The 25,131-nt window shown below is 41.1% G+C and overlaps 2 protein-coding genes, 3 long non-coding RNA genes and 1 pseudogene across 6 annotated transcripts; 4 read left to right on the forward strand and 2 right to left on the reverse strand.

Moving 5' to 3' along the window:
• The first annotated feature begins 8,125 nt into the window (after positions 1–8,125).
• Positions 8,126–8,869, forward strand: LOC134188422 (uncharacterized). The gene is made up of 2 exons (XR_009971343.1): positions 8,126–8,427; positions 8,520–8,869. It is a non-coding gene; the product is annotated as an uncharacterized LOC134188422 (long non-coding RNA).
• Positions 8,870–13,331: 4,462 nt separating this feature from the next.
• LOC134189271 (uncharacterized) lies at positions 13,332–18,393 on the reverse strand. Of its 2 annotated transcripts, XR_009971471.1 has the most exons (5): positions 18,315–18,393; positions 18,104–18,248; positions 17,854–18,019; positions 13,486–13,559; positions 13,332–13,423 (listed from the first exon to the last, which is right to left on the reverse strand). It is a non-coding gene; the product is annotated as an uncharacterized LOC134189271 (long non-coding RNA). The 2 variants fall into 2 exon arrangements; XR_009971470.1 differs by having other exon boundaries at positions 17,854–18,248.
• On the forward strand, positions 14,996–16,279 carry LOC134189178 (uncharacterized). Its single transcript, XM_062657417.1, has one exon. The coding sequence runs from the start codon at positions 15,230–15,232 to the stop codon at positions 16,277–16,279; it is 1,050 nt and encodes a 349-aa protein (XP_062513401.1). The 5' UTR covers positions 14,996–15,229.
• LOC134188857 (uncharacterized) lies at positions 16,669–17,792 on the reverse strand. The gene is made up of 2 exons (XR_009971396.1): positions 16,976–17,792; positions 16,669–16,903 (listed from the first exon to the last, which is right to left on the reverse strand). It is a non-coding gene; the product is annotated as an uncharacterized LOC134188857 (long non-coding RNA).
• Positions 18,394–19,021: 628 nt separating the features above from the next.
• Positions 19,022–24,051, forward strand: LOC134188657 (uncharacterized). The gene is made up of 6 exons (XM_062656826.1): positions 19,022–19,303; positions 19,670–19,754; positions 20,408–20,515; positions 21,449–21,503; positions 23,099–23,207; positions 23,732–24,051. Exons 1-6 carry the CDS (start codon positions 19,022–19,024, stop codon positions 23,885–23,887), a joined length of 795 nt encoding a protein of 264 aa, XP_062512810.1. The 3' UTR covers positions 23,888–24,051.
• LOC134188763 (cathepsin E-like) lies at positions 21,341–23,396 on the forward strand (annotated as a pseudogene).
• Positions 24,052–25,131: the final 1,080 nt, after the last annotated feature.

Genomic DNA, 25,131 nt, shown 5'->3' on the forward strand with positions numbered 1-25,131 from the left:
CAAAGCCAAACCCATAAACGAACGTGAATTAGGGTGGGCGAGTCTGCTCGATTCGAGTTGTTCACGCCGACGCGTCTCCCAAAACGGTCGCTTGGCCAAAAACCGTTCGCAGAAGGAAGAAACAGGTCGCCGAACGATTTTCGAAAGAAATAACGGTCGGATTCAAGCTCTTTCGATGTCGAACGTCGGAACCAATCACGGAGACTAATCAATTCTATCGCAACTGATGATTGGTCGCCAAACAAATATCCAGGCGGAGCTACTGAAACACACGTGCAACAAATTATATGCTAAATGCTCATTGGCTGTCGCTTGGGACAACGGCGGGCGGAGTTAGCACCACACCCATATTATGCGCTGAGCGGTATTGCGCAATTATTTAAATAAATAATATAAATATATCCGGTCATAACGAAGGCTAGCCTCGAATTTCCAGACCAGAGAGCGCGCGAACTCTAGTCTGTACCAAGTCGATACTAAAATGATTTCGGAAATAGCTCTTTTAAGCCAATCAGCTCTTACAACCCAAACGTCGGTTGTAAATTCTGATTGGCTTAGCAATAATTGGTTAAGCTAGGTGCACCGTAGCACTGATTGCGCGCGTGTGAAATCCTCGTGGGGCGGCTAAGTGCACGCCGAGAGAACGACTGCACGCACACATCTTAGTTTTCGTTTCAGCTTCAGTTCTTTGATATTTTCAAGCTTGCGGTAACAGGACATGCACAGCAGCGTCGCCAGACCGTCACCTTTGACAACTATGAGCCTTCAAAGTCCTGAACACCACGTACGTACACGTGCACGCTAGGAGGAGTATTGTGATTGTCGCGAAGAAATACGAATATACACGCTATTTTCTGTCTAGACGTGCTACCTGTAAAATGTATTTAAAATCCTACATAGCGACTGTCGTTTCGCGTAACCGCAAAGTCCGTAATAGTCCATGGGCCAAGTGGTGTAAGACGTACTTTGGTTCCCACATCTTCACAACAATGATTTTAGTGGCTAGAATAATAGAAGTTAAAAGGAAAAACAGGAATTTGATTGTTGTCGAAGAGGCAACAGGTCCGAAGTCGTTATAATTGAAGGTAAGTGAGCAAGTGCTGTTACCATGGCAACACCGTTCGTGTACTGGTTTTACTACGCTTAAAACTTTGAAAACGGCACCAATATAAATATACCTAAAAATTTTGTGACCGGTAACATAATTTTGCTCACAATGCGCATGCGCAATAAAAATAAAGCGTAAACACTTTAATTTCAGTTACCATTTTACTTAACTAACTACTAGTAATTTTCAAAACTCGTCCAGCAGAAATATCAAAACAGGTGAATTATTTTTAATATGAGAATCACCGACATTACGTTGTCACATTTCTTCTTCACTGTCGTCATCATAGCCGTCATCACAAAGCGTAGAGCCGGCTTCCGTTGCGTCTTCTGCGTTTGACTTGTTTTCACAGCCGATGCAGCCACAGACGTCGGTGCAAGCCAGTTGATTTGATTTGCACAAACATCGTTGCGTCAAGCAGCCTTTAGTACAATGACAACTGACCATTTCCATTAAAGCTTGAGGTAACGGTCCACATAGTTGTCGTTGCAAGATTATTCCATTTGTGCAGTGAGTGGTTCTCATGCCAGACAGTGTTTCTTCCAAAATGTCATTATTGTCCCAACAGAAACTGATTGTTTGTCCACAACGAACAATGTTTGAAGGAATGAATACTTCACTACTGTCGGCCTGCAGTCGTTGTTCAGCTATTGCCGTATCGATCTCTTGCATTTGACTATTGGACAAACCGTGGCCAAATCGATTGAGTAACGACACAATCTGCACGTTACTGGTTAGGTTTCGAACAGTCATCGGCAAACAGACGTGCTTTGGTGTTTTCACTCTACCGTTAGTAGCACAATGAATTATTTAGGTCTTCAGCAATAGAGGTGACATAGCGTTCTGCTCTTTGAGACGTGATTCTTACTCTGTTTCTGCTAGAAATAGCTTCATTAGAGCCATCGTCCCCGTTTACTACCCAAGCTAGAAAGTTAAACAAGTCGGGTGGAATGTTTGGTGGCTTCCTTAGTTCGTTGGAACTTGGAGGCCATTGCATACGATTTGTTAAATTTAGAATTTGACTACGCAAGTGCATTGCCGCGTGAAAAAGACTGCGGCCCATATCCTCTATATCATCATTAGATGCCACTGGACAGACTAACACATTTACATAGTGGTAAATATTGAGTCAATGTTGTCTGAATACCACATTTACCATATTTAGCCATATCTGCGCAATATCATACATGGCGTTTACCATACATGTACCCACTGCGTAAATGATTCGAATACCAGATATGACTCACATTTACATCATATTCAGAATGTGAGCATATCTTGCATTTATCTTAGATTAGGCATGAGTAAATCTGGTCTATATCTTGCATTTATCTTAGATTAGGCATGAGTAAATCTAGTCTCTTTAGAGACGTAGTTATATTACTATTACCGTGGCAATTGAATTGAATTGCTTTTGTAATGAACCAGCGTTCAATTCACACAAGAACAGAGAAATTGGATTAATTAACAGTTTTTATTCCAAATATAATGTCATTTTAGACCCATGCACATGCATATGCAGCAATATATATCTATAGAGAGCTAAAATTCATTATCACTAGTTATTGCCCAACCAGGCATGTTTTTTGTCTGGCCTTTGCCGCTTGGATGGAGCGCCTTCATGCCTAGGAAGGGTCATCCTCTTTGCTTGTTCAGTCTGCCTGCGCCCGTATTTCCTGTCAAGGGACGTAAAGATCGATGTGGCTTGTTCAGATCACCAAGGTATTGGCCGTGTTGTCATAGCTTTCCCCCTCTTCCTTTTCTCCACTTGTTCTCGAGGTCCTTGCTGTTCAGAGTCACAATCACTGGTACTGTTGGGCTGGCTTTCTTCCGAGCTCATTAGCTCCAGTTCTAGAGCTTCCAGGACTTCCTTCTTGTCTTCCTCTCTATAGGTTGTTGATGCTTCCAATGCAGCTTTTCTGCGATGAAGTTTCTAAACATTTTATGTTAACAATGCCTCATGCAATTAATCTAAAAAAGAATATCGACTTACATTGTGCAACCTCTGCCGTCTCCTAGCTTTCTCTAGATCTTCCTTGCTATGGTTTTTTCTATTTTCTCGTTTTCGCTCGGACCTGAAATATGTTCTTGCAGACTCTACATACAACAAATAATAAGATAACAATAAAATGCTTATTTGATACAGGACTACACTCTTTGAATTGTGATGGGATGCATGTACATGTTTCTAAGAACGCACGCTGGCAATATATACAATTAACAAAGAGTACTACAATTACACAAGAGATGCATGGAAGAAATTGAATGGGAGACATGCAAAGGAATAGAAGACATTAATAGTGTTAGTAGATCTTAACTGAGCCTATTTTTTTATTTTTCAGAGTAGGGCAGTAATTAACATGCAGGAACAGCTATTGATAAAACTAAATATACCTAATCCTATAAGTTCTTATGATGTCAGGTTTATATACACGTCCCATTTTAAGGCAACAAGTAGAGAAGACTATCGCTATTTAACTACATCCATCTATTGACAGCTACATTGTAGCTAGCTAGGACAACTACTGCAGCATGGCTCATCATGCAGCTAGTCACTGAATGCCAAGGAAACCAGAATGTCACACGCAAATTGTGGGAAAGTACAGCACAGTTGCTTTGAGGATATGATTTCACAAATAAAGGAAGGTAGGAAATGTTGCTTTTAACTACAACTCCAGTTAGATCTTCAACTTGATAAGTTACATGTCAACCTTCTGAGAAGCCAATTAAGAGTGAGCTTACAAAAAGCCCAACTGGGATATGATGCAAAGTTTTCTATTCTACTCCCAAGAAGACTACATTTTACAGAACTTGTTATTTGAAAATTAAATGCACATAACACATTTTTCATACAGGATCGAGTGTCTCGATCATATACACTCTCTCAAATCATGCATGCAGACCAACATTCTACAGGAAAGAGCTGAAGTTCGTTGAGTAGTTATTCATCTATCTATACTACTATATAAAATTGACAGTGTTTGTATATATGTGGTGTGTGTGTGTGTGTGTGTGTGTGTGTGTGTGTGTGTGTGTGTGTGTGTGTGTGTTGTGTGTGTGTGTGTGTGTGTGTGTGTGCGTGCGTGCGTGTGTGTGTGTGTGCGTGCGTGTGTGTGTGCGCATGTGTATGTTTGTGTGTGTGTGTGTGTGTGTGTGTGTGTGTGTGTGTGTGTGTGTGTGTGTGTGTGTGTGTGTGTGTGTGTGTGTGTGTGTGTGTGTGTGTGTGTGTGTGTGTGTAAGTTTAATAGACAGCTAGACCAGATCACCCACAAGGCTAAAATTTGGGGTACAGGCGCAACTCAGCATGGGTAAGAACATGGGCAGGGTGGCATCGTCTTCCTGCTTTTCAGTCGGGTCCCCTTTTGGGGTGCATTGTAGAACGATATAATGCTGTTCATCATTGCCCCTGATAGACTCAATTTGAAGGAAGTTCTGTTACTTGAACTCAATCTCATAGGGTAGCTTTGTTTTCTCATAACTAAGAGTGCAATGCTCACTTTCAATATCCATTTCTGTTCAAGTGCCATTGTTACGTCACAATGCTATAACTATCCAGCAGTCCCATCAGAATGCGTTATCTGAGCAAGCTGTAGTTGATTTGTTTATTTTAAACATCAAACTACATCTAGAGCAAAAAGCTAAGAGTTCCGAAAAGAAATATTGTTCAGTGCGTAGGTAGGTTGGAAACGTGCTGAGTATATTCTATAATATCCCAAGAGGATCCGCCTCTACTCACGCGCATCAGATAACATCAAACTACGTCCAGACCAAAGACGTAGAGGTCCACTTTAGTAATGACCAGTGCTTATAGATTGGAAATGTGCTGAGTATATTTTAAAAATATCCCAGGAGTACGTAAGACGTTGCAAAGTAATTCGCTTGCGAATGGAGGTGGGTCCTCCTGGGATATTTTTAAAATATACTCAGCACGTTTCCAATCTATAAGCACTGACCATTACTAAAGTGGACCTCTACGTCTTTGCTCATCGGACCTCCACCAAATTAAGCTGACCTCGAACGGGAGCGTGCCGTTTATTACGGGCGTCGTCAAAAACGACAAGATATTTTTGTGTAGGATATCTGGGTATCTAGAAATATGCCTACCTTCGGTTTTTCCGAGTACGCTCGCCTAATACCTGCCACATTCGATAAGCCTGTTTCCTGCAACGGCAGCAACGTCTTCGAAGTGATAACATCCAATGGGACAGTTGAAATTGCTCCACGAAGACTCACTGAAGAGACGTGTGACTGCATTTGCACTGAATCCAACCTACACGTTTCCTGCACCGAGCGCTACACTGGGAGTGTGAAAACATTGAAAACGAAGAGCAAACACTTACAGTGATGCATGCCTGCATGTCAAGCTACTGCATGTATCCTATGGGTGAGTAAGAAACTGCACGTGACTTTCAAGTTTCTGTTGCCCCGATATATATATATATATATATATATATATATATATATATATATATATCCCTAAACGGGAAAGTCGCTGCAAACTTCTAGGAATATGACACTCGGTCAAGTTTTTATTCGTCTTAAATGGGATATTAACTAATTAGCACATTCCGGTTAATTCGAACAGACGCCCACACCAGTCATTTCAACTGAATCCACACAAGAGTGTGTCAATTTCTACCAAAAATTGCAGATGACGTGTCTGTACATGCTCAAACTGAGTCTTCTTCCATCATAACATTACAGTACTCTGCCGGTACGAAGGATGGGTCATGTACACGTATCTAGTTCTACATAAAAAGCATCATTTTCTTTACCAGAAATGCCACCTTGCCTATAGTAAGGAGAGAGTATCAAGATCCACACATGGGCTGGTATGTTTCGATATTTACATGCTTGAATCTGATTTTAATTCAGATAAAGATTACAAAGATCGACCTATATATGACTTGGCAGATTGGAAACAAGATCACAAAATCTTAGATACCAAAAAACAGGGCATGATGAATATTTAGTGAACTTTAGAGAACCATTTGAGAAAAGTCATAAGGAATTACAGTCTCAGCTAGAGTCAAGAATTCGAGATGTTGCTGTCATTCAATCGTGACCAACAGCTAAAAAGAGAAATGTGAATACGAGAAAGAATTAACAAACTGTAGAAAGCTCTGATGGCAACATTTGAAGTGCAAAACCGTCACGTATACGTCCAATTCTTATAACTCTGACAAGGCCATGCAATCAATAACCCTTTGGAGGCTGGGCACGCAGTGAGTATCAGCACAGAGAGAGTCCTCATTTGCATCGTGTGTCACGGCTGGCCAATGCTCCACATTCCGATAAGATAAGTTCAGAGTGGGCGTGCATGCAGGGAGCATCTGAGTCGGGCAAAGCCAAAGCCACTAGCGAACAAAACAGAAGGGCAAAGGACATTGAACAGGAGGTGTATGACTTTGCTGATGCCCTGCTAACTACACGGAATCCCACGTTGAGTGAAATGGGGGAGGGTCACCTACCTCAAGCAGAAATGTACCCTTAAGCGTCACAAACGACATAGAGATGTGACCACGAAGAGCAGGACTATGCTGAACTAATAGCCAATATGTAGAGGCATACAAAATGCTCAAAGGCTTACTGTCTTTGACATGCTAAACGTAAGAGGCCCTCTGCCCTATAGCTAGCAGGGGACAATGATCATGGCAGTGCGAACAAACTACAGTGCCGGTTTAAGTTTCCCAAAGTCTTATCAAGTAGAACACATTTCGAACTACAAGACAAGCAGCCAGAGCTTATTGCGCGGCGAAATGATTCTCGAGTTAATGGGCATAACCATGGGCTCAATCGACAGGCTGGCGGGCTAACGTTGACATGCAGGTGTGTGTCAATGCAGAAATGGTGTCTAAATTAATACATGACCAAGCATTCCAGCAAGAGTGAAGGCACGTCTGAACCTCTAAAAAAGACTTTCAAAGTTATAGTAGAGGACTTGATCGAAGGACAATGATCATCCAAAGAAAGCCTATGCAGTAGAACAGTTTTACGTGTAAACGTCGATGGTCAATGGGAAGTAGATGTGGCACAAGATAAACAGGCCACAATTTCAAGTGCCATGGACCACTATGTAACCAGGCCAAAAAGTAACGAATTTGAAAATCTCTGCTTTGATGTCTTGTCAAACACAACAAAAGGCCGTCATTCCTTACGTTCCAGGCTGCACTTCCAAATGATTTGGAAAAGTATGAAATTTACTGCTCAATATAGACAACTGGTAATTAAAATATAAACCTTAGCGATTCTGAGGAGAACCATGGTTGACAGCTGATTTTGGTGGTAGTGCAGTTGCTTCGTGGGAAGAATTGCAGGGCTATTGTTCTGACGACCTGATTCATTGGATTTGTTTGCCCAGGACGTTGAAAGGGCAACAGATCGCGACAAAATAGAAATCGATGGTGACAATCTAGCACCCTGCAATGTCAATGAAATGGTACTTGCAATAATAGATGGCACACAGTAGCAGACTGAATGGTATTATGTCAGTTAGATGCTGACTTTTTCAGAATCTCCAAAGAACGAACAGGGTTCTAATAGTAGTACCGATTGGACAGCATCTGCTGTGAATTTTTCTGATGCCCAGGAAGCCATAACATTTATTGCTCGTAATAAATCTGAACACGGTGTAGCTGATCAGAACGTTGACCTGAGACACTATAATCCTGATTTCTTACTAGGCAATCAGCGAGTTGCATATGCCATAGTCAAATGTCATTTCGAAAAACTTAACCAGGGTCTGTCGCCAGATCCACTTCGATGTGTCATATGTGAAACGGTTGGTACGAGTAAGTCGTATCTTATTGGATGCTTCCGTTCTCTACTCAGAAGTGCATGTTGTGTCGCTGCTCCGACAGGGGTCTAAGCAGCGTTTAATGTCAATGGTAGAACATTGTACTCTTTATTATAACTGCCTCTCAGTTAACTTTACTGCAAGTAATGAATTGCATGGTCCTGCACTACAAAATCTGAGGAAACAATTAAAGCAATATCGTTATCTAATTATAGAAATGCCAATGATTGGTCGACGTCAGTTAGGCATGATACATCAGAGGTTGTGCCAGGCACGTCCTGACCATGCTATGGAGCCTTTCAATGGTCTGTCCTTGATACTGGTCAGAGACTTTGGACAGTTGCCTCCGGTGGGAGACACTCCACTCTATGTCGCAGATGGCATCCTGACAAAACTAGACCTCTGCTTACTGCTTCAGCAAGCACGCCATTAACAAGTGGACTGTTCCTGAATCTAGTGACCTACGAGTTAACACTCCCGCCAAAATTAAAAGGCTATTTTGTGCACTACGTCCACCATTCAGGTAATCAAGGCTTTCTACACATATTACACAAATACTTGTTAATTAAAAATTGCACTACAAAAAATGTTCTTTTGACACTGATGTTTCTCTAGAAAGCACAAACCTGAGGACACTGCTGCAGTTCTGCACAGGCTGCAGCGAGATTCCAGTGATGGCATTTCATCAACCAGACACAATCGCAGTGTCCAGCACATTCATGTTTTCCAATACAGCAACATGTGCTATGATTCTAGAGCTGCCAAGACAAGTTACCAACCAAGAAGAGTTTACGGCAAATATGAATGCTGTTTTAGATATGCAGGAAAATGGCTTTGGAGTAGTCTAGTAAATTTGCATTTTTCTGTTGCTTTCTTTGAACTAGTTGCATGCTAGTTTAAAACATTTACACAATTAAGTTGTGTAGATCATCTAACCTTTTGTTAATGTAACACTCCATGTTGCAGTTTAATTGTTCACATCATGTTGTAAAAGTTGTAATAAAATGGTAAATCCTGACATTGTTTCAAGGTCAATTGGAATTACTGTACAACTGTAGATTGTGACATAGTACATCAGCTAAAATGGTGGCAAGCAGACAGATAATCTCCTTAGTAGAGTAGTAGCAAAAATTTTTTCTGCTTTTACCAGAATTCCGTTCAATTAAGGTATACTTCCCCATAGACAATTAAATTAGTTCCTACGTATATTACTATCTAATTTGCCCGTCTATTCACGGCAGTTAACAATTGTTTACCACAGTTGCTACTACACCAAATTTAGTATTGCACACTAGACTGCAATGTTAATTGCAGAGTGTAGGTTTGCATAAACTACAATTAACATTTAGCATATTGAAGTATAGAAACAAACATAGCACTTTGCTCCTGCGGTCTATAGGTGAGTGAAATCAAGAAGTGTGCAAATTTGTTCAATGACCAAACGTAGTTGTTACACAGTCTTCAAATTGTGTGTGTTGAATCATATCAAGGCTGGGGATCCAATGGGCACTACACGTTCACGGGTCTGGGAGGCCGATCTAGATCATGGAAGTAGCATCCACCCTTGCTCTACAACATTTTCTCTGCCCCTGTGCACTTACCACTGGTAAATAAAATTGAATAACTGAATACAATTTAGAAAAAATGGCATACATTAAGTAGTCAATTAATTCCACACAATTTAAAATTTGTATGAAATAACCTAAAATTAGATATTTGTGATGCATTGTTTGCATTACGGATTGTAATTAAAATTAACAACAATTACTAGTCATGCAACAAAGGTTGATTTCCTGTTATAATGAAATTGCAATCTTTTACTGAATTGATGAAATAGGTTTATCCTAATCTGACCATTAAACAAATTTTGCCAGATTAATTAATTAAAGCAATTTTACAACTGCTAAATAGAGAACAGTTGTGATATACAACAACGAAGATGTACGTACCAAGACTAAAGACATTAAGTAGGGTAGGTGTACCTAATTGTGGACACTCCCTCGTAATTTGAGTTACAATCGCTGCTTTCTCTGGTAGCCTGCACGAAGAGACAGTGAAACATGTCCGATACACGCACCATTGTCTAGGCTTCGTAACGATACCTGTACTAACTAATCGACGAGAGTCTGTTACAGTTCATTGCGCGTTTGATGAACTACGTGAAGAAGTGGATGAGTCTGGCTGAAGTCGAAGACAAGTCGCAGGCACGGGTGCATGACTTGTTTGTAAGAGAGCAGTTCCTTGAAGCTTGCCCGCAAGACTTAGCTGCATTTCTGCGAGAGAAGCCACTCAAGAGCTTGGAGGAGGTGACCAAAGCCGCGAACCGATTTCTAACAGCGCGCAACAGACAACTTCATGTGACTCAACTTCACGCAAATGGAGAAGTCAGTCTAGACAGTGGATCAGCCACGCATCGTGAAGGCGAGGTAAAGTCAGTTAAGCCATCAGGTATCCAGTGCTTTGTTTGTGGCAGGTACGGTCATAAAGCCATTGACTGCAGAGACAAAACCAAACGGAACTGTTTCAGGTGTGGTATGGCAGGCCATGAGGCAAGGAACTGCCGGAGCAATCCCAGGGCTGGAAATACTACTGTCAAGTCCAACTGCGTGGTGCAAAAGAAGGATCGCCTGGACTCTGCTACTGAAGCCCATGGTGTGTCAACGGGTGACCTGGAAGAATCAACTGATGATGGATGCCTACTTCTAGCAAATGGTAAGAAGGTTCCGCTGATAAGCAGTGCTGTGAGTGAGGAATTGTCAGTGAATGGTCAATGTATGCCTGTGTCAGAAGGGAGGATTGGTACTTCGGGGATACTTGTTTTGAGAGATACCGGGTGCAGTGGGGTGATAGTGAAGCAGAAGTTTATTCTTGATACCCAGTATACTGGGAGCTATGGATTGATGCAAATAGTGGACAATACCGTTCGTAGAGTACCAATGGCCACTGTTCACGTCGAATCACCGTACTTGACAGGAGAGGTCTCGACACTATGCCCACATGATGCTGTGTATGATGTGATAGTTGGTAATGTCTCAGGCGCAAGGGCAGCAATCGACCCGGATTCTGAGTGGCATATGGCAAACATGGTGACAACAAGATCCAGTGCGAAAAAAGTAGGTGCTGCAACCCCTCTCAACGTACGACCAGTGGAAAATTGGCTCAAGATCAACCGAGACAAGATTGTGGAAATGCAAGGTGAGGATGTCTCGTTACAGAAGTATTACAAGAAGATTGATATCACGAAGGAGGGTCTACAAGAAGTTAAGTTCGAAGTCAAAGATCGAGTCCTGTGTTGAGTGTTCAAACATCCCCATGTCAACAATGGCAAGCCAGTTCGGCAGGTGGTGGTACCAGAGCAATTACGAAAGCAGGTGATGGAGCTTGCGCACGACTCAACAATGGGGGGACACTTGGGCATCCGGAAGACAGTTGACAGGATACTCAACAACTTTTATTGGCCAGCCATACACGCTGATGTGTCGAGATTTTGTCGGTCTTGTGACATTAGTCAGAGAACAATACGGAAGGGATCGGTTTCAAGGGCTCCTCTGCAGAACATGCCTCTCGTTGATCAGCCATTTAAGAGAGTCGCAGTCGACTTAATTGGTCCGATACACCCACCCAGTGAAGAGGGGTATCGCTACATTCTGACGTTAGTCGACTATGCCACGAGGTACCCTGAGGCTATACCCCTGAAAAGGGTGAGCAGCGAGACAGTTGCCGAGGCTCTGGTGAATATGTACAGCCGTCTTGGGGTACCTGAGGAAGTCCTTAGTGACATGGGCACGCAATTTGTGTCGGAATGCATGCAGGAGGTCTCAAGACTGCTGAGTATACGCCAACTAAGTACAACACCGTATCATCCAATGTGCAATGGGTTGGTGGAGAAATTTAATGGGACGCTCAAGACGATGCTGAGAAGATTATGTAGCGAGCAGCAAAGGCAGTGGCACAGGTATGTCAACTCACTGCTTTTCGCGTACAGGGAGGTGCCCCAGGAGTCGACAGGTTTTCTCCGTTTGAACTACTTTACGGGAGAACAGATCGAGGACCCATGAGAATCCTATGACACTTTTGGACTATGGAGGATGATGCACCAAAAGTGAGGACTACAGTAGCTACCAATACTTATTCGAGTTGAGGGAGAGGCTTGAGGAGACGTTACGTATTGCAAGAGAAGAGTTAGGTAAGGCTCAAGTTGTGATTGTGATTGGTCATTGGACCGGTATTGTGTTTGACTGAGCTAGGGTAGTATAAAAAGCGGTATTGATTCTGATTGAGTTAGAGATTTGACTGGGTAGCAGTAGCAAGTGGAAGTTGATTAAGATTGCGTTTACAGTATACGGCACGGTCAACCGTTGGGTAGCCTACACGTCCTCTCCCGATAGGGTGCTGTGTCCGTCTTCGGGAAATCTCCAACACAAGCACTTGCACTTGCAATCGATCTAGCCATGAGTAGCAGTCGTGAGTCCATCTGCAACTTGGATCCCCTGATATATCGTGCGCATGCGTCATCGAAACCCATTCCCTGCAGTTCCCATATTGTCAACGGCGACCTCACTTTCGACGGCATATTTGACACAGTTGACGCACTTCTTGTTGGCTGGGCTGAGATATCAAATGACAAGTGGAACATGCTATGCTAGCCCAGCTGACGAATGTAACAATTTAGGCTAACCTAACCAAGGAGAATCTTTTGGGGACGCCATATTAGTTATAAGCATCTTTGTGCCACCCTTCTAGTCAAAGTCTGCATCCACCACTGATATGTATTCTAGAGTAACATAAGGTATAAGATGAAACATTGGCAGGAATTTAGTTTGGCGGTTTGCTAAGAAATTGATGAACAAAAGCATATTGGTGAACTTTATTTTGGTATTTGGACATCGATGTTTGATAATGGATATATGTCTTACCATAAGTGGTCATGGAGAAGTTTGCAATCGACAGATGTGTTCGTGACTCACATTTCCCTAACTTACTGGTCTCCAACTACTGCATAGTGATGAAGAACTGCTGTGTCACTGCAAAGAACAAGACCTGCATGAACGTGATAGTTCAGCTTCATCCATAGCCTCATCTAGCTCATTCATAGGCACAACAGACGGCAAGCAGAGATTACCTACCATCTGTGGCCTTATCCGTGTGAAGTACCATCACATCGCCATATGATGTCTGATCCACATGGGTGATGCCATCAACATACCCCGGTGGTCGTTGAAAATCTGCCCATCCGCCAAAATAAATTCCTGCCAATATTTTATCTTATACGGTAAAAATAAAAAGAAAGATAGCGTAAGAGTGTAATAGCTAAGCCCCTGAGTGACATAATTAATCACTCTAAGCTAGGCTTAGAGTAAGTTCTAATAGACATTTTGTATACAGTTATATACAATATATATCAACAAACTAAAACATACAGCATACCTCGTATCACACTAGTGTCAAAGGAGGGGTTCAAACTGCTGACATTTTCCACGATCTTGTTTGTCAACACTTTATTCTCATCAGAAGAAAAGCTAAAATTAATACGAGCCATATGTAAAAAGAGTAGTGCAGGAAAACAAGGGCATTTCAATACCATTGTCTGAAGTTCCATCCAGTAATTTCTACGTCTTCCTCCACTAAACTCTTGAATACTCGATGGACAGCTCTCTAACAGATAGAGTTAATAAATTACAAACAAATTCCATAGGTGTACATAACTCCGCAAACAACAATCATCATAAATCGTTGTCATAAGCCGCTAATTATTAACATTATGTAGCATTAGATTTAGATACACCTGCATTTGACCAGCTAGCTCTAGACAGTAGTCGATTCCAGTAGATATAGCCCAAATCTCTCTCTCTCTCTCTCTCTCTCTCTCTCTCTCTCTATATATATATATATATATATATATATATATATATATATATAGCTCTATCCAAGGCTAGAAATCTGTTTAATTTATTGATTTCGTCGATAACTCAATTAGAGCAATTAAATGAACTTACTGAAACCTCCAGTGTAATGCGCCTACTTCGCTTTGCTTCACTTTGGTTGACACTGCTTTGGTTAGTAGGCTGATCTTGCTCTGCTCGCTGTTTCTAAAAAGCTTGCATATAGGACCGGGACCTACTGTCACACATATGATACCAATCTGCATGCACGTGCCAACACACGCCAGTTCGCGGAGGTTTCCCTGTAGTTAGACTAATACAACGCTTTTGGCGTGCTTACTTGAAATAGTTCTATCAGTTGCTTCTGCTGCTCCAAAGACTGCTGAAGAAGCTTGGCTAGCTCTTCGCTTTGCGCCTCTGTGAGTGGCACCGACGGCGCGACAGTCGATCTGCTATCAGCTGACAATGTAAAGTGGGCACTAGGGACTGATAAAGACGTGTTCACCGACGGCGCAGCAGCGCTTGCTTCTCCTCTATAAAATCTTGCACGACTGGTGAACGATCCTGCAAAGCGACTCTGAAAATGTAAAATAAGTTTTACGACCATCGCGCAGCACGACTGGCACAATCAATAGAAACGCTCTAGCATGTACGGATTTCTAGCTGCATGACCAACCATCTCTTGTCGAAATTTAGAATTCCTGAGCTAAGCTACAGACGTTGAGAGCGTGACACAAAACAATCTAGAATAGACTATGAGAGAAATTGCTTTGCTACAGTTGACGAATTTCGCGCCCTAGTTGAGTTCAACGACATTCTACCTATTGCGGAAGTTGCGGAAGATGAATGCAGACACGTTCTGTCCACACTGCAATGAATCTGTTGCCTATCGTACTTTCACAAAGCACAAGGAAAAATATTACAACAAATCAACAAAACGCTGGACGTTAGCTAAGACGGATTCTTCAAGTCAATCTGATTCTGAGCAATCAGCCCATAGATCTGACAACGAGATAACAGGTCCGTAATTATTTCTAACTTCCTGTGCAAGTATGCAAACCGACTAATCACTTTTACTTAGATATTGAAGAGAATAACAGAGCCAGTGAGTGTGAGTGTTATACAGCTGATGAGACCGTTACCTACCCAGCTGATGAGACTGTTACCTACACAGCTGATGAGACCGTTACCTACACAGCTGATGAGATAGTTGACACTAATGAGCAACTTACAACTGACAATCCAGACGCTTTTTCTGACAACCATGAAGTAAATTTTTAGAACATTTGATGAATTTGACTGTGATATGAAGTTATTATATGTACAGGAAAATGACTTTGATATTGAGTTATTACGAAGTGATAAAGATGATGGTTCAGGAGTTGAACAGATGGATGGAGTAGAAGAAGAAATAACAAGTGGTCCTTTCAAAACAATGGTGGAATGGTTAGTTTTTGGTACTTACTGTTATGGCAACATCGATTTGGAGTGTCCGATTCTGCTATAAACAAGCTTCTTAGATTCATTGTTGTGTTCTTTGGCATGCTGAGAATAGTTTTGCCACAAGCAAATTTGATATCACATTTGCTTCCTACCTCTGTTCAACTAGCAAGGCAGAAGTTTCACAGTGACAAGTTTATTAAATACACTGTGTGTCCACGATGTCATTCGTTATATGACTTGGAAGAGTGCTTTATCACTATTGGTAACAGAAGAGTTCCTCGGCAATGCACTTTTGTGGCATATCCCAATCATCCACAGCAATACCATAGACGGCCTTGTTCTGCTGAATTGCTTGATACCATCATTCTGAAAGACCGTACAAAACGCTTTGTTCCAAAGAAAATCTATGCATATAACAGCATCTCTAATACTCTAAAGAAATATCTCTTGAGGCCTCAGTTTGAAGAACTCTGTGAAAGCTGGCGTCATCGAAATGTTCCACAAGGGTACTATGCAGATTTGTACGATGGGAGAGTTTGGTCACAGTTTCAGGTAGTTGATGGACATCCTTTTCTTTCCACACCTAGAAATTATGCTTTCATGATGAATGTAGACTGGTTTCGACCATACAAGCACACTCCATCAACTATTGGTGCAATCTACTTGTCTCTGATGAATCTTCCAAGACAATTACGCTACAAGAAAGATAACATTTTTCTTGTAGGACTCATTCCTGGTCCCAATGAGCCTTCTCTCACAATTAACACCTACTTGAAGCCATTGGTTGATGAACTGAAACTATTGTGGGAAACTGGTATTTGCTGCAGATCATTCTCATCTCCATGGTTCTCCAATAGATACTATTGTGGTTTACTTTGTGTGGCATGTGATATTCCTGCTTCCCGGAAAGTAGGAGGATTTCTAAGCCATTCAGCTAGATTGGGATGCAACAAGTGCTTGCAAAATTTTTCTACCTTGGGATCATCTGCTCCAGATACATATTCTCATGGCACCTGTCCACTTCGAACTGATGATGAACATCGACAATAAGTGGAAGAAATTGTGAATGCGAAAACTAAACAAGAACAAGAAGCACTAGAAAGTCAATCAGGAGTACGATACACTGAGCTACTTCGTCTACCTTACTATAAACCCATTGAATTTCTGGTAATAGACCCAATGCATAACTTGTTTTTGGGAACTGCCAAGACAATGCTGAAAGATATTTGGCTGAGTGACGAAAACGCATTAATTTCAAAACAAGACTTTGAAAAAATACAACATCGTGTTGATGCAGTTAAACTTCCTTCAACAATTGGTCGAATTCCCTTAAAAATAGCATCAAGTTTTTCTGGATTTACTGCTGACCAGTGGAAAACCTGGACCACCATTCATTCCCTATATGCGTTGAGAGATATCCTTCCAGCAGAACACAATCACTGTTGGCTAAAGTTTGTCAATGCCTGTCGCTTGCTATGCTCAACAATAATCACGATCAATGATATCGAACAAATTCAACATTTTCTTGAAGAGTTTTGCCAAGATATTGTCAGACTGTACAAAAGGCCTTTAACACCAAACATGCATTTGCACTACCACCTTTGCAATTCCATCATAAGTTATGGTCCGACATATTCTTTTTGGTTATTCAGCTTTGGGAGACTCAATGGCATCCTTGGAGCATACAAAACCAACAACAAATCAGCCGAAATAAATACAAATAATGAGAAAGTTTCTCTACTCAACTGCAGTATGTGACTCTGACTTTCCACTGGATTTTCGTGCAGAAATGTTGCCATTGTTGCGAGAGCTTTTAGATCAAAGCTGTGCTGATGTTGGATCCAATGCCATTGCACAAATAGAGTCATCTTCACTTATCAGTCTATTAGATCTCCAAACCTCCTATGTGCAGAATCCACAAACAGACATATCCATTTGGTCAAAAACAAGCAAAAACTACCTAAGAAGGTCAACATATACAACTTCTGCATTCTCACCCTCAGAACTGCAGTTTATAAAAAATATGTATGCTAAATTGCTAGGTCCAATATCACCAAACTGTGTCATTCCTGAGGTGTACACAATTGTGAAGTCTGTTGAAATAGCAGGAGTAAAGATTGGATCAGCAATTTCCCCACTCGACCGTTCGAGTCATATCACTGCCAAATGGACTGGGCCAACAGGCGAAGTACAACTGGAAACACAATGGCCAGGCAGAATTGATCATTTTCTAGAACACAGCATTTATCAAAATGGACAATGGGAAGAGCATTTAATAGCCAACATTTCATGGTTTCAGCCTCATCCCAATAAAAATAAGTTTGTTGGTGCGCTCACAGTCACGTTATTCTTGGTCCTTCTACGTTCATGCCCGTTCAACGCATAATATCTCTATTTACACCTGCCAAAGAAACCTTCAATGGGGATACTGTATTTTTTGTTCTACCACATAGTCGTAGATTGTTGTTTTAATTACGTGTTCATATGCTTTGTTCAAACACAAACCAGATCATAGGCAATAACATTAATGCTGTGTTAAGAATTAATAAGAATGTTGAAAGAGATTATACAATGTAATAAGAATTCATAATGATATATATAAATCAAACATTAGATCTTGTTACCTATATAACCCAAGGTGTACTCGCAAATAAGCACTTGGACAAATAGTAATCCTCATAGGACTCGATCCAGTAAGCCATCAATGCATCACTGCGGTTTCATACTCCACAAAGCATAACGTCTGCGTCTCGTCCCATCATAAAACCTCACTCTGATCCAGTATCAATACTTTGAATGTATACAGACAGCAATTGCAAAGTTAGTGCAAATTCTGTGTATGACATGATTATGACAAGTTATGACAAGTTATACTCATCGCAGTCCACTTGATTACAGCTGTTGACTTCATTTCATTCTTACTTCTTGAGACATTGCCATAACCTACTACAGAGTCTGCATAGAGATAACTCTATATCTATAGCTCCGATCGACCAGATCGTGATCATGAGTAGTCTAGCTGGAACGATAACAAAACATTATACTGTAGAGGGACGAAACGCACGTAGAAATAAGCAATTCTCACCAGTTGAAACCGTTTGCCAATTGGCTATCTAGTTGATCACCCTAGCAGACCTTCACACCCAGACTTCCACATCCGGGATGTCTAATGGTATGTAGCTGCAGCCTAATTGCAAAACGCCGGTAAGAGTAGTCCAGAGCCGTATATGGCTCTGGAGTAGTCCATAAAACAATACGAAAATGGCAAAATCAAATGAGAATTGGGATTGAAGTTAAGGATATTATTGCTCGAGCTCTATGTACGATAATCTTTAAAATTAAAAGCAAGAAAAACTTGGCCATTTTATTATATATATATATATATATATCATAAGTGACGTTAAAATAAATTATGTATTTTTACAAGCCTCGAAGTTCCAGACTGTCTCCCAAGTTTCAGCAGTACTTAATTATATAATATATACTTGACGTAAATCACGTGACAGTAAGATACACATGAAGTTTACTCCTAGTAAAAATGTTCTAAATATCTATTACATTTACTAGTGGTCGAATATGGCGTAAATTTGTGAAGTAAATGTATAATACATTTACTAGTAGTCTAAATACTTGGCAAATGTGTAGTAAATGCGTAACACATTTGACCTATATTTTTCAGGTTAAATATTACGTAAATATAGAACAATATATTTACCTTAAATTTAACCAAGGTAAATATGGCGCAAATATAAAAATCTGTCCAGTGATGTGTGAGGTGTTGCTACAACTATGATGTTAGACTCGGGATCTTCCGTTTCTGTATTTCAAAAAGATTTGCTTTCAAAGATATCAAAATTTGTGAAGATACGGCCTATTTTACAACGGCGACTTTTGACAGCTTCTGGAGATGAGATTCCTATTCGAGACTATGTTTTTGTTGTGGTGCAGCCGGACAAAGAGAGAATAAGCCACGACTTTGTGGTTGTTGATAAGCTCATTGTTCCAATGATTGTTGGTGTTGACTTTTTGTGGGGAAATGTTTTAACTCTTGACTTCTCATCAACACCTCTCAAGGTAGGAAATCACAACTGTCAAGCAGCGGCCTGCATTTCCCTATAGGCAAGGACGTCAGGGGTACCACTCTTGCTCCATCCTCAACAAAATAACACAAATTGTGTGTCTGAATTAGTGAATGGTGATGATTGTGAATCGGATGTGGTTGATGAGTGTGCAATACCATCCTTTGTTGATAACTGTCGCTCTGAGCTACCAACACGTTCAAACAAAACTATCTCTGATCATCCAAGACAACCAAGATCTATTCAGAACAGAGCCTGGACTGACGTCTCTAGCATGCCACTATATTTCTATGTCTGGATTCTCAATACAAGTTCCACCTCGACGGATACCTGCTTATTATCGCAATGAGGTTGAATTTAGATCAAAGATATGTTAGCACACGGCATCATAGAAGAAAGCATTAGTTCATGGATGGCAGCAGCAGTATTTGTGAAAAAGAAATCAGGTGAACTCAGATTGTGTGTTGATTATCGAGAACTTAACAAAAGAACTTCTAAAGATGCCTATCCTCTGCCACTTGTAGATAAAGTACAAGATCGTTTGGCCAGATCCACAGTATTTACTAGTCTTGATATGCGAAATTGATATTGGCAAATACCGGTCCATGAGTCAGATCAACACAAAATTGCATTTTGCCCTGGATCAGGGTTAGGCCTTTTTCAGTTTAAATGATTGCCGTTTGGACTGACAGGTGCTCCTAGCTCATTTCAGCGACTGATAAACAAACTTTTTCGTGATCTTCTCTTCGTTACTGCTTATATGGATGACCTTCTCATTTATTCAGCAAACGTTGAAGTACATGTGAAGCATTTGCAAGAAGTTTTTGTCGTTTACGGAAAGCTGGTCTTACATTACGAGGACACAAATGTTGTATTGGTAAAGATGAAGTGAAATATCTTGGAGATGTATTTTCAGCCAAGGGAACACTTCCAAATGAGGATAAAATAGGTTGTGAGGAATTGGGCCATTCCGAATGATGGAACGAGTGTATTCGCTTTCTATCTTGTCAAGTATGTACCATACGCATTGATTTCTGATTGGTAGTTTGATTGTAATGTATGTTTATAATTTTTTAGTAATGCAAATGGCAAGTTTAACTGTTGGGTGGGGAGCTGGATCTGGGAGGAGAAGACCCAAGGCACTATATGGGAAACATCACGTATACGAACATTACAAAAGAGGGATATTGGCAGTTTACACTGACAAGTGAGTAGCTATCTCACTGTTGTAGGCCTAGTACAGTTGAGTGAATCTAGAGGCTCCTACCCAGTCCTCTCCTTGCGCGCATTCCACGTGTTTTGGCACGCGCTTTTTGTTCCACTTTTTGCTCCTCGCTAGTGGAACAAAAAGCACGTGCTAACACACGTGAAGTGGGTGCGAGGAGAGGACTGCGTACGAGTCTACCTAAACTCGTAACCAGACTGACCGCACCCTCGTCATTCCCGGATGTTCAATCCTCAGAGCGGCGAGACTCAGATGGGGAACTGGATTGCTCTTCTGATTTAGAGCGTGTAGATTCGATGGGCTAGACTACAGTTACTGTTAGAGTAAGGTCAGCGGAATCGAAATGTTTAAAAGAGACAGAGTTGTACTATGCTAGAATATATAGCAAGGCTGGGGCGTAGCGTGACCTCTAGAAATGAGAGGCTAGACTTCACGTTGCTATGGAACACGCCCACTTCTTACTGACTTGTAATTAGCTGATATGATCAGTGGCGCATCCAGACTGGATAAAAGGTGGTGCAAACTTGGACTATTTAGTGAGGTTTCACTACAAGTTTGTGAATACCATAGTACCATATACATTAATGTCTCATTACCAGGTGAATTTTATATGTGTGTGCTCACAGGGAACACAAAACATACATTAATTATGTTTATTATGTTCAAGAAAGACATTCTGGGAGGTTGTTTGTTAACAAACATATCCAAGTTTGCATCCTAATCAACGTCAGTTCTCTTGTTGAAATGAATGTAGTGCAAGTTGATTGAGTCTTTCTTGGCTCATTGTAGTCACTAGGCAAGTTTTAAGATGGTAAGATTTTAGGCTACTGATACTGGGCTAACAGACCTAGGAACAACTGGTTACAAACGAGAGTACGAATGTCAGGAAAATGTTTTTGTCACACTGTTTGATAGGATCCATAGGAATGATGGTTGTCTCAGTTTGCTGTCCAGCACAACATTTCTCTAGGTTAGTTAAAGTGCATTTCCAAGCATTATGTATTTAATCAATAAATTTTAAGACCACGCCTACAATTGATGGGGCTATAGCCCGGTCTAGCCCGTGCCACGCTACACCCCTCAGCAAGGTTACTGGAAAAGCGAACAGCTTTAAGAGACAAAGCGGTACATGAAAAGACAACGTCTCATTGTATGTGAGAGTGTTGTGTAATGGGAAAGTAACACTACAGTATTGATTACTTAGATCGGCTCTTAGCTAATGATCCTGATTATTGACAGTGTATCTACTAGAGAAGTAGCCGACTGGCAACCTAACCTTGATCAATACCATAATAGGTGACAAACGAGGTGGTCTGAAACCAGTCTTGTAGCTGACTGAGTATTGAACATCCGGGAATGAGGAAAGGACGACGAGACTGGTCACGAGTCTAAGTGATGCTAACAGTGGTGCACAACTGGCTTACTTATATTTGACTTTGTGTATGTCTGAGAGTCACGACTACACAAAGGGATTGATTAAAATCAGACACGTTTTTGGTGACATTTTGCAACTCTTGGATCTTTTTTAGAGTCGACTGTGGAGCAATTTGCTGCCTAATTGACAGCACTGAATACCTGAGCAAGAACTGGGTTAAGGCCTGATATCATCATGACGTAGGGAGAATGGGCCGTAGGTTTATGTTTAACATGAATTGCAAACATGCAGACGACGTTGAATGTTTGGAAGTGTTTGCTCAATATCAGGGTGTTGTTATGATGTTATAGATATCTGACTATTTATACTAGATATTGAGCAACAGAGAGAACAGACAACAATAATCTTTATCAGTCTAAGAACGGGCTGCTCAGCTAGTAATTTGTAATTACAGTTATGTATTGCAATGGAGCTGGTTGTTGGTCGTACGATGAGTCGACAAACCGTATTCGCCCGTAATAACGCCCATACCGAAATAACGCCCATGCCCGTATATACGCCCATGTGCGACAGGTCAGAACTTTCAGCCCGAAAAAACGCCCATGCCCAACTATACGCCCATGCCCAAGAATAAGCCCGGAATACGCATGCGCAGACAAAACAAAATGGGTCCGCAGAACATTCGTTTGCGTCTGTGTGCGTTTGATGAGCTGGTGTCAATGTTGAGTGAGAGTGCTTGCCGCTAGACTCATGTCTTCGTTGCAATTACCGCCCCTGATGCTCTTGACAGGCTTCAGTGCGACCACGTGTGTCTAGTGTTTAGTTTCTGCGTGTATGCTGATGCTGAATGGATACCAGTAGCTTAGATCTTGCAAATGGATAATTGCAAGCATTTGTGGTATTTCTGTCTTCAAGTATTTAGATGATGACTGGCCAGACGACAACAGTTAGTGACCATGTATACGCCTAGGACCAAGATAACGCCCATGCCCTAGTATACGCCCAGAAAAAAGTGTTTCTTTTCTTTACGCCCAGGGCGTTATTACGGGCGAATACGGTATCATGTGTTTTTGTCGACATGTCTACTTGTAATGGTTTTTCCAATATTTCTTTCTTTTAATGACAATGAATATAAGTAGTGCACTCTACCATATTTGTTCATCAACTTACAAGTGACTTTCTTGTGTCAGGATTGCTGTTGGTGGAAAAGGAGAATTCTGTGGTAGCAACTGCCAATCTATTGCTGACACTGGGACGTCTCTTATTGTTGGTCCGACCACAGATCATCATTTTGCAACAGTACATAGGAGCCGAGAATATTGGCAAACAAGTGAAGTGATTCTTGTTTTATTGTTGGATTGTTGTGTGATGTGTTTGTACGTCTTTTAGTATACTGTTGACTGCAATGCTATTGACTCTCTGCCAAACGTCACGTTTACTATTGCAGGCAGGAGATTTAGTCTCACTGGCTAACAGTATATACTGAAGGTGATTACTAAGTACAGGACTGTCAAGGTGTAGAACAGGGCATGTATGGGTCATTGGGTATGCCTGTCTGTATCTATATCTATGTATGTTGTAGGTTTGGTTTTAGATGTATTTGTGTGTTTGTTCTTTAATTAATTGAATAAATAAAGGGTGTGTGTGTGTGTGTGTGTGTGTGTGTGTGTGTGTGTGTGTGTGTGTGTGTGTCTGTGTGTGTCTGTGTGTGTCTGTGTGTGCTCTTCCTTCCTTTCTAAGTCAACAATGTCTTTGTTTGCCTAAGTTCCTGTTGTAAACTAAAACTGCTGTTACATTTACTACATGTGACTGATGTGTGCTAGATAAAATCAAAGGATGCTACTCTGTGTCTAAGTGGATTCCAAGGAATGGATCTTCCAGCAGGAGAACTGTGGATTTTGGGTGATGTCTTCATTAGCCAGTACTACACCATACTTGATCTTGACAACAAGAGAGTCGGATTTGCCGATTCAAAGTGAACTGTAGATGTAATGAGTAGAAATTTGTGCATCCAGATTAATGTCTTAGTGGGAGTGAGTGGATGCGGTGTGCTATTTGTTGGGTACGTATCTCAGTGAGGTTGTCATGTTCAATACATGGATGTATATTACAAATAATCAGAAACAGAATTGTGTATCATTCAGTTGTTTGTTGTGAACAAGATGTGTGATGGTGATGACTGTTTCATTCATTTCAATTCATCTACTTTGTGTTCCTTAATTCCAGGAAGTACGGCTTTACAGTTTGTGATCTGAAATGATAGTTTAGATTATGTTTGTTTATAATCTGACGTTTTGATTGGATGGCTGATTGTATACCTCCCTTATTCTAACCCTAACCCTCAGTTTATAACTCTAACCAAACGCACCTAACGAGAACTTCCAAATGACACTCGGTCAACGGAGGTTGCATTCATGCCGTTACCGCGTGATAGGGTTGCTCCACTCAACTCATAATTTCCTCTGTGTAGCAGCACGTGCTATACTGTCAACGTGAGTTTCTTTTGCACATGCGCATAAATTGGGGTGTCTCCACCTGAAGAGTCGAGAAGATTGAGAAGATTGAGAATGGCTGAAGGCGGCGACTGGGTAATTACTTGCAAATATTTGTAGATATTAACGTTTACTGTTTCGTGCGGTACACTCATACACAGATTCGCTTTTTATTGGCGAAACGTGATTTCTTACAATCTACGACTGCTGCTGCTTTTCTAGATCTACATGTACATGTAGCTATTCGCTTTAGTCCAGGCTAGTGAGTACAGTACTTGGAAATTTTAGTTACGCGAGGTGCCCATAGCTATGTGAAACTAAATGGTGAGATCTAGAGGCAGGATTTTAGGTCAAAGTTTTTGTACAATTTATTCCAACAAGTAATTATTGTGAAATGTGATGAATTGGTAAGTGCATGAGGATAGTAGAGGAATTGGTGATGTGTCTTGTGTGTTAGTGTAGTGTGACATGAGAGTGACTGTTTAACTAACTAGTGTCTTTTCTCTTATATCACAGGAAGAGGTGAGTGTGTGACAGTTGAGTGTTGGTGTTGTGTTGTCTCACACTGTTTCTCATGTTTCTCTTGCTCTCATTTATTCCATCATTGACTGGATGAACATCATTAGGTGAGTACATCACTGTATGTGTTTGTGTAATAGGAACAATGCATCTATTGAATGAATTTTTGTTATGTACTCAGATAGTGTCAGTTTGCAGTTATAATGATTTTG

This window comes from Corticium candelabrum, chromosome 13 (assembly GCF_963422355.1).
Source record: "Corticium candelabrum chromosome 13, ooCorCand1.1, whole genome shotgun sequence".
In the NCBI taxonomy this organism is placed as follows: Eukaryota; Metazoa; Porifera; class Homoscleromorpha; order Homosclerophorida; family Plakinidae; genus Corticium; species Corticium candelabrum.

What these genes read in the sequence shown, in the direction of transcription:
- LOC134189178 (XM_062657417.1), top strand. Translation starts at nt 15,230, where the DNA reads ATGGTTAGTTTTTGGTACTTACTGTTATGGCAACATCGATTTGGAGTG.
- LOC134188657 (XM_062656826.1), top strand. Translation starts at nt 19,022, where the DNA reads ATGTTAGACTCGGGATCTTCCGTTTCTGTATTTCAAAAAGATTTGCTT. An exon ending in ATTTGTGAAAAAGAAATCAG is followed by an intron (nt 19,755 to 20,407) that starts GTGAACTCAGAT and finishes GGCAAGTTTAAC; the next exon opens with TGTTGGGTGGGGAGCTGGAT. An exon ending in CCAGCACAACATTTCTCTAG is followed by an intron (nt 21,504 to 23,098) that starts GTTAGTTAAAGT and finishes TTCTTGTGTCAG; the next exon opens with GATTGCTGTTGGTGGAAAAG.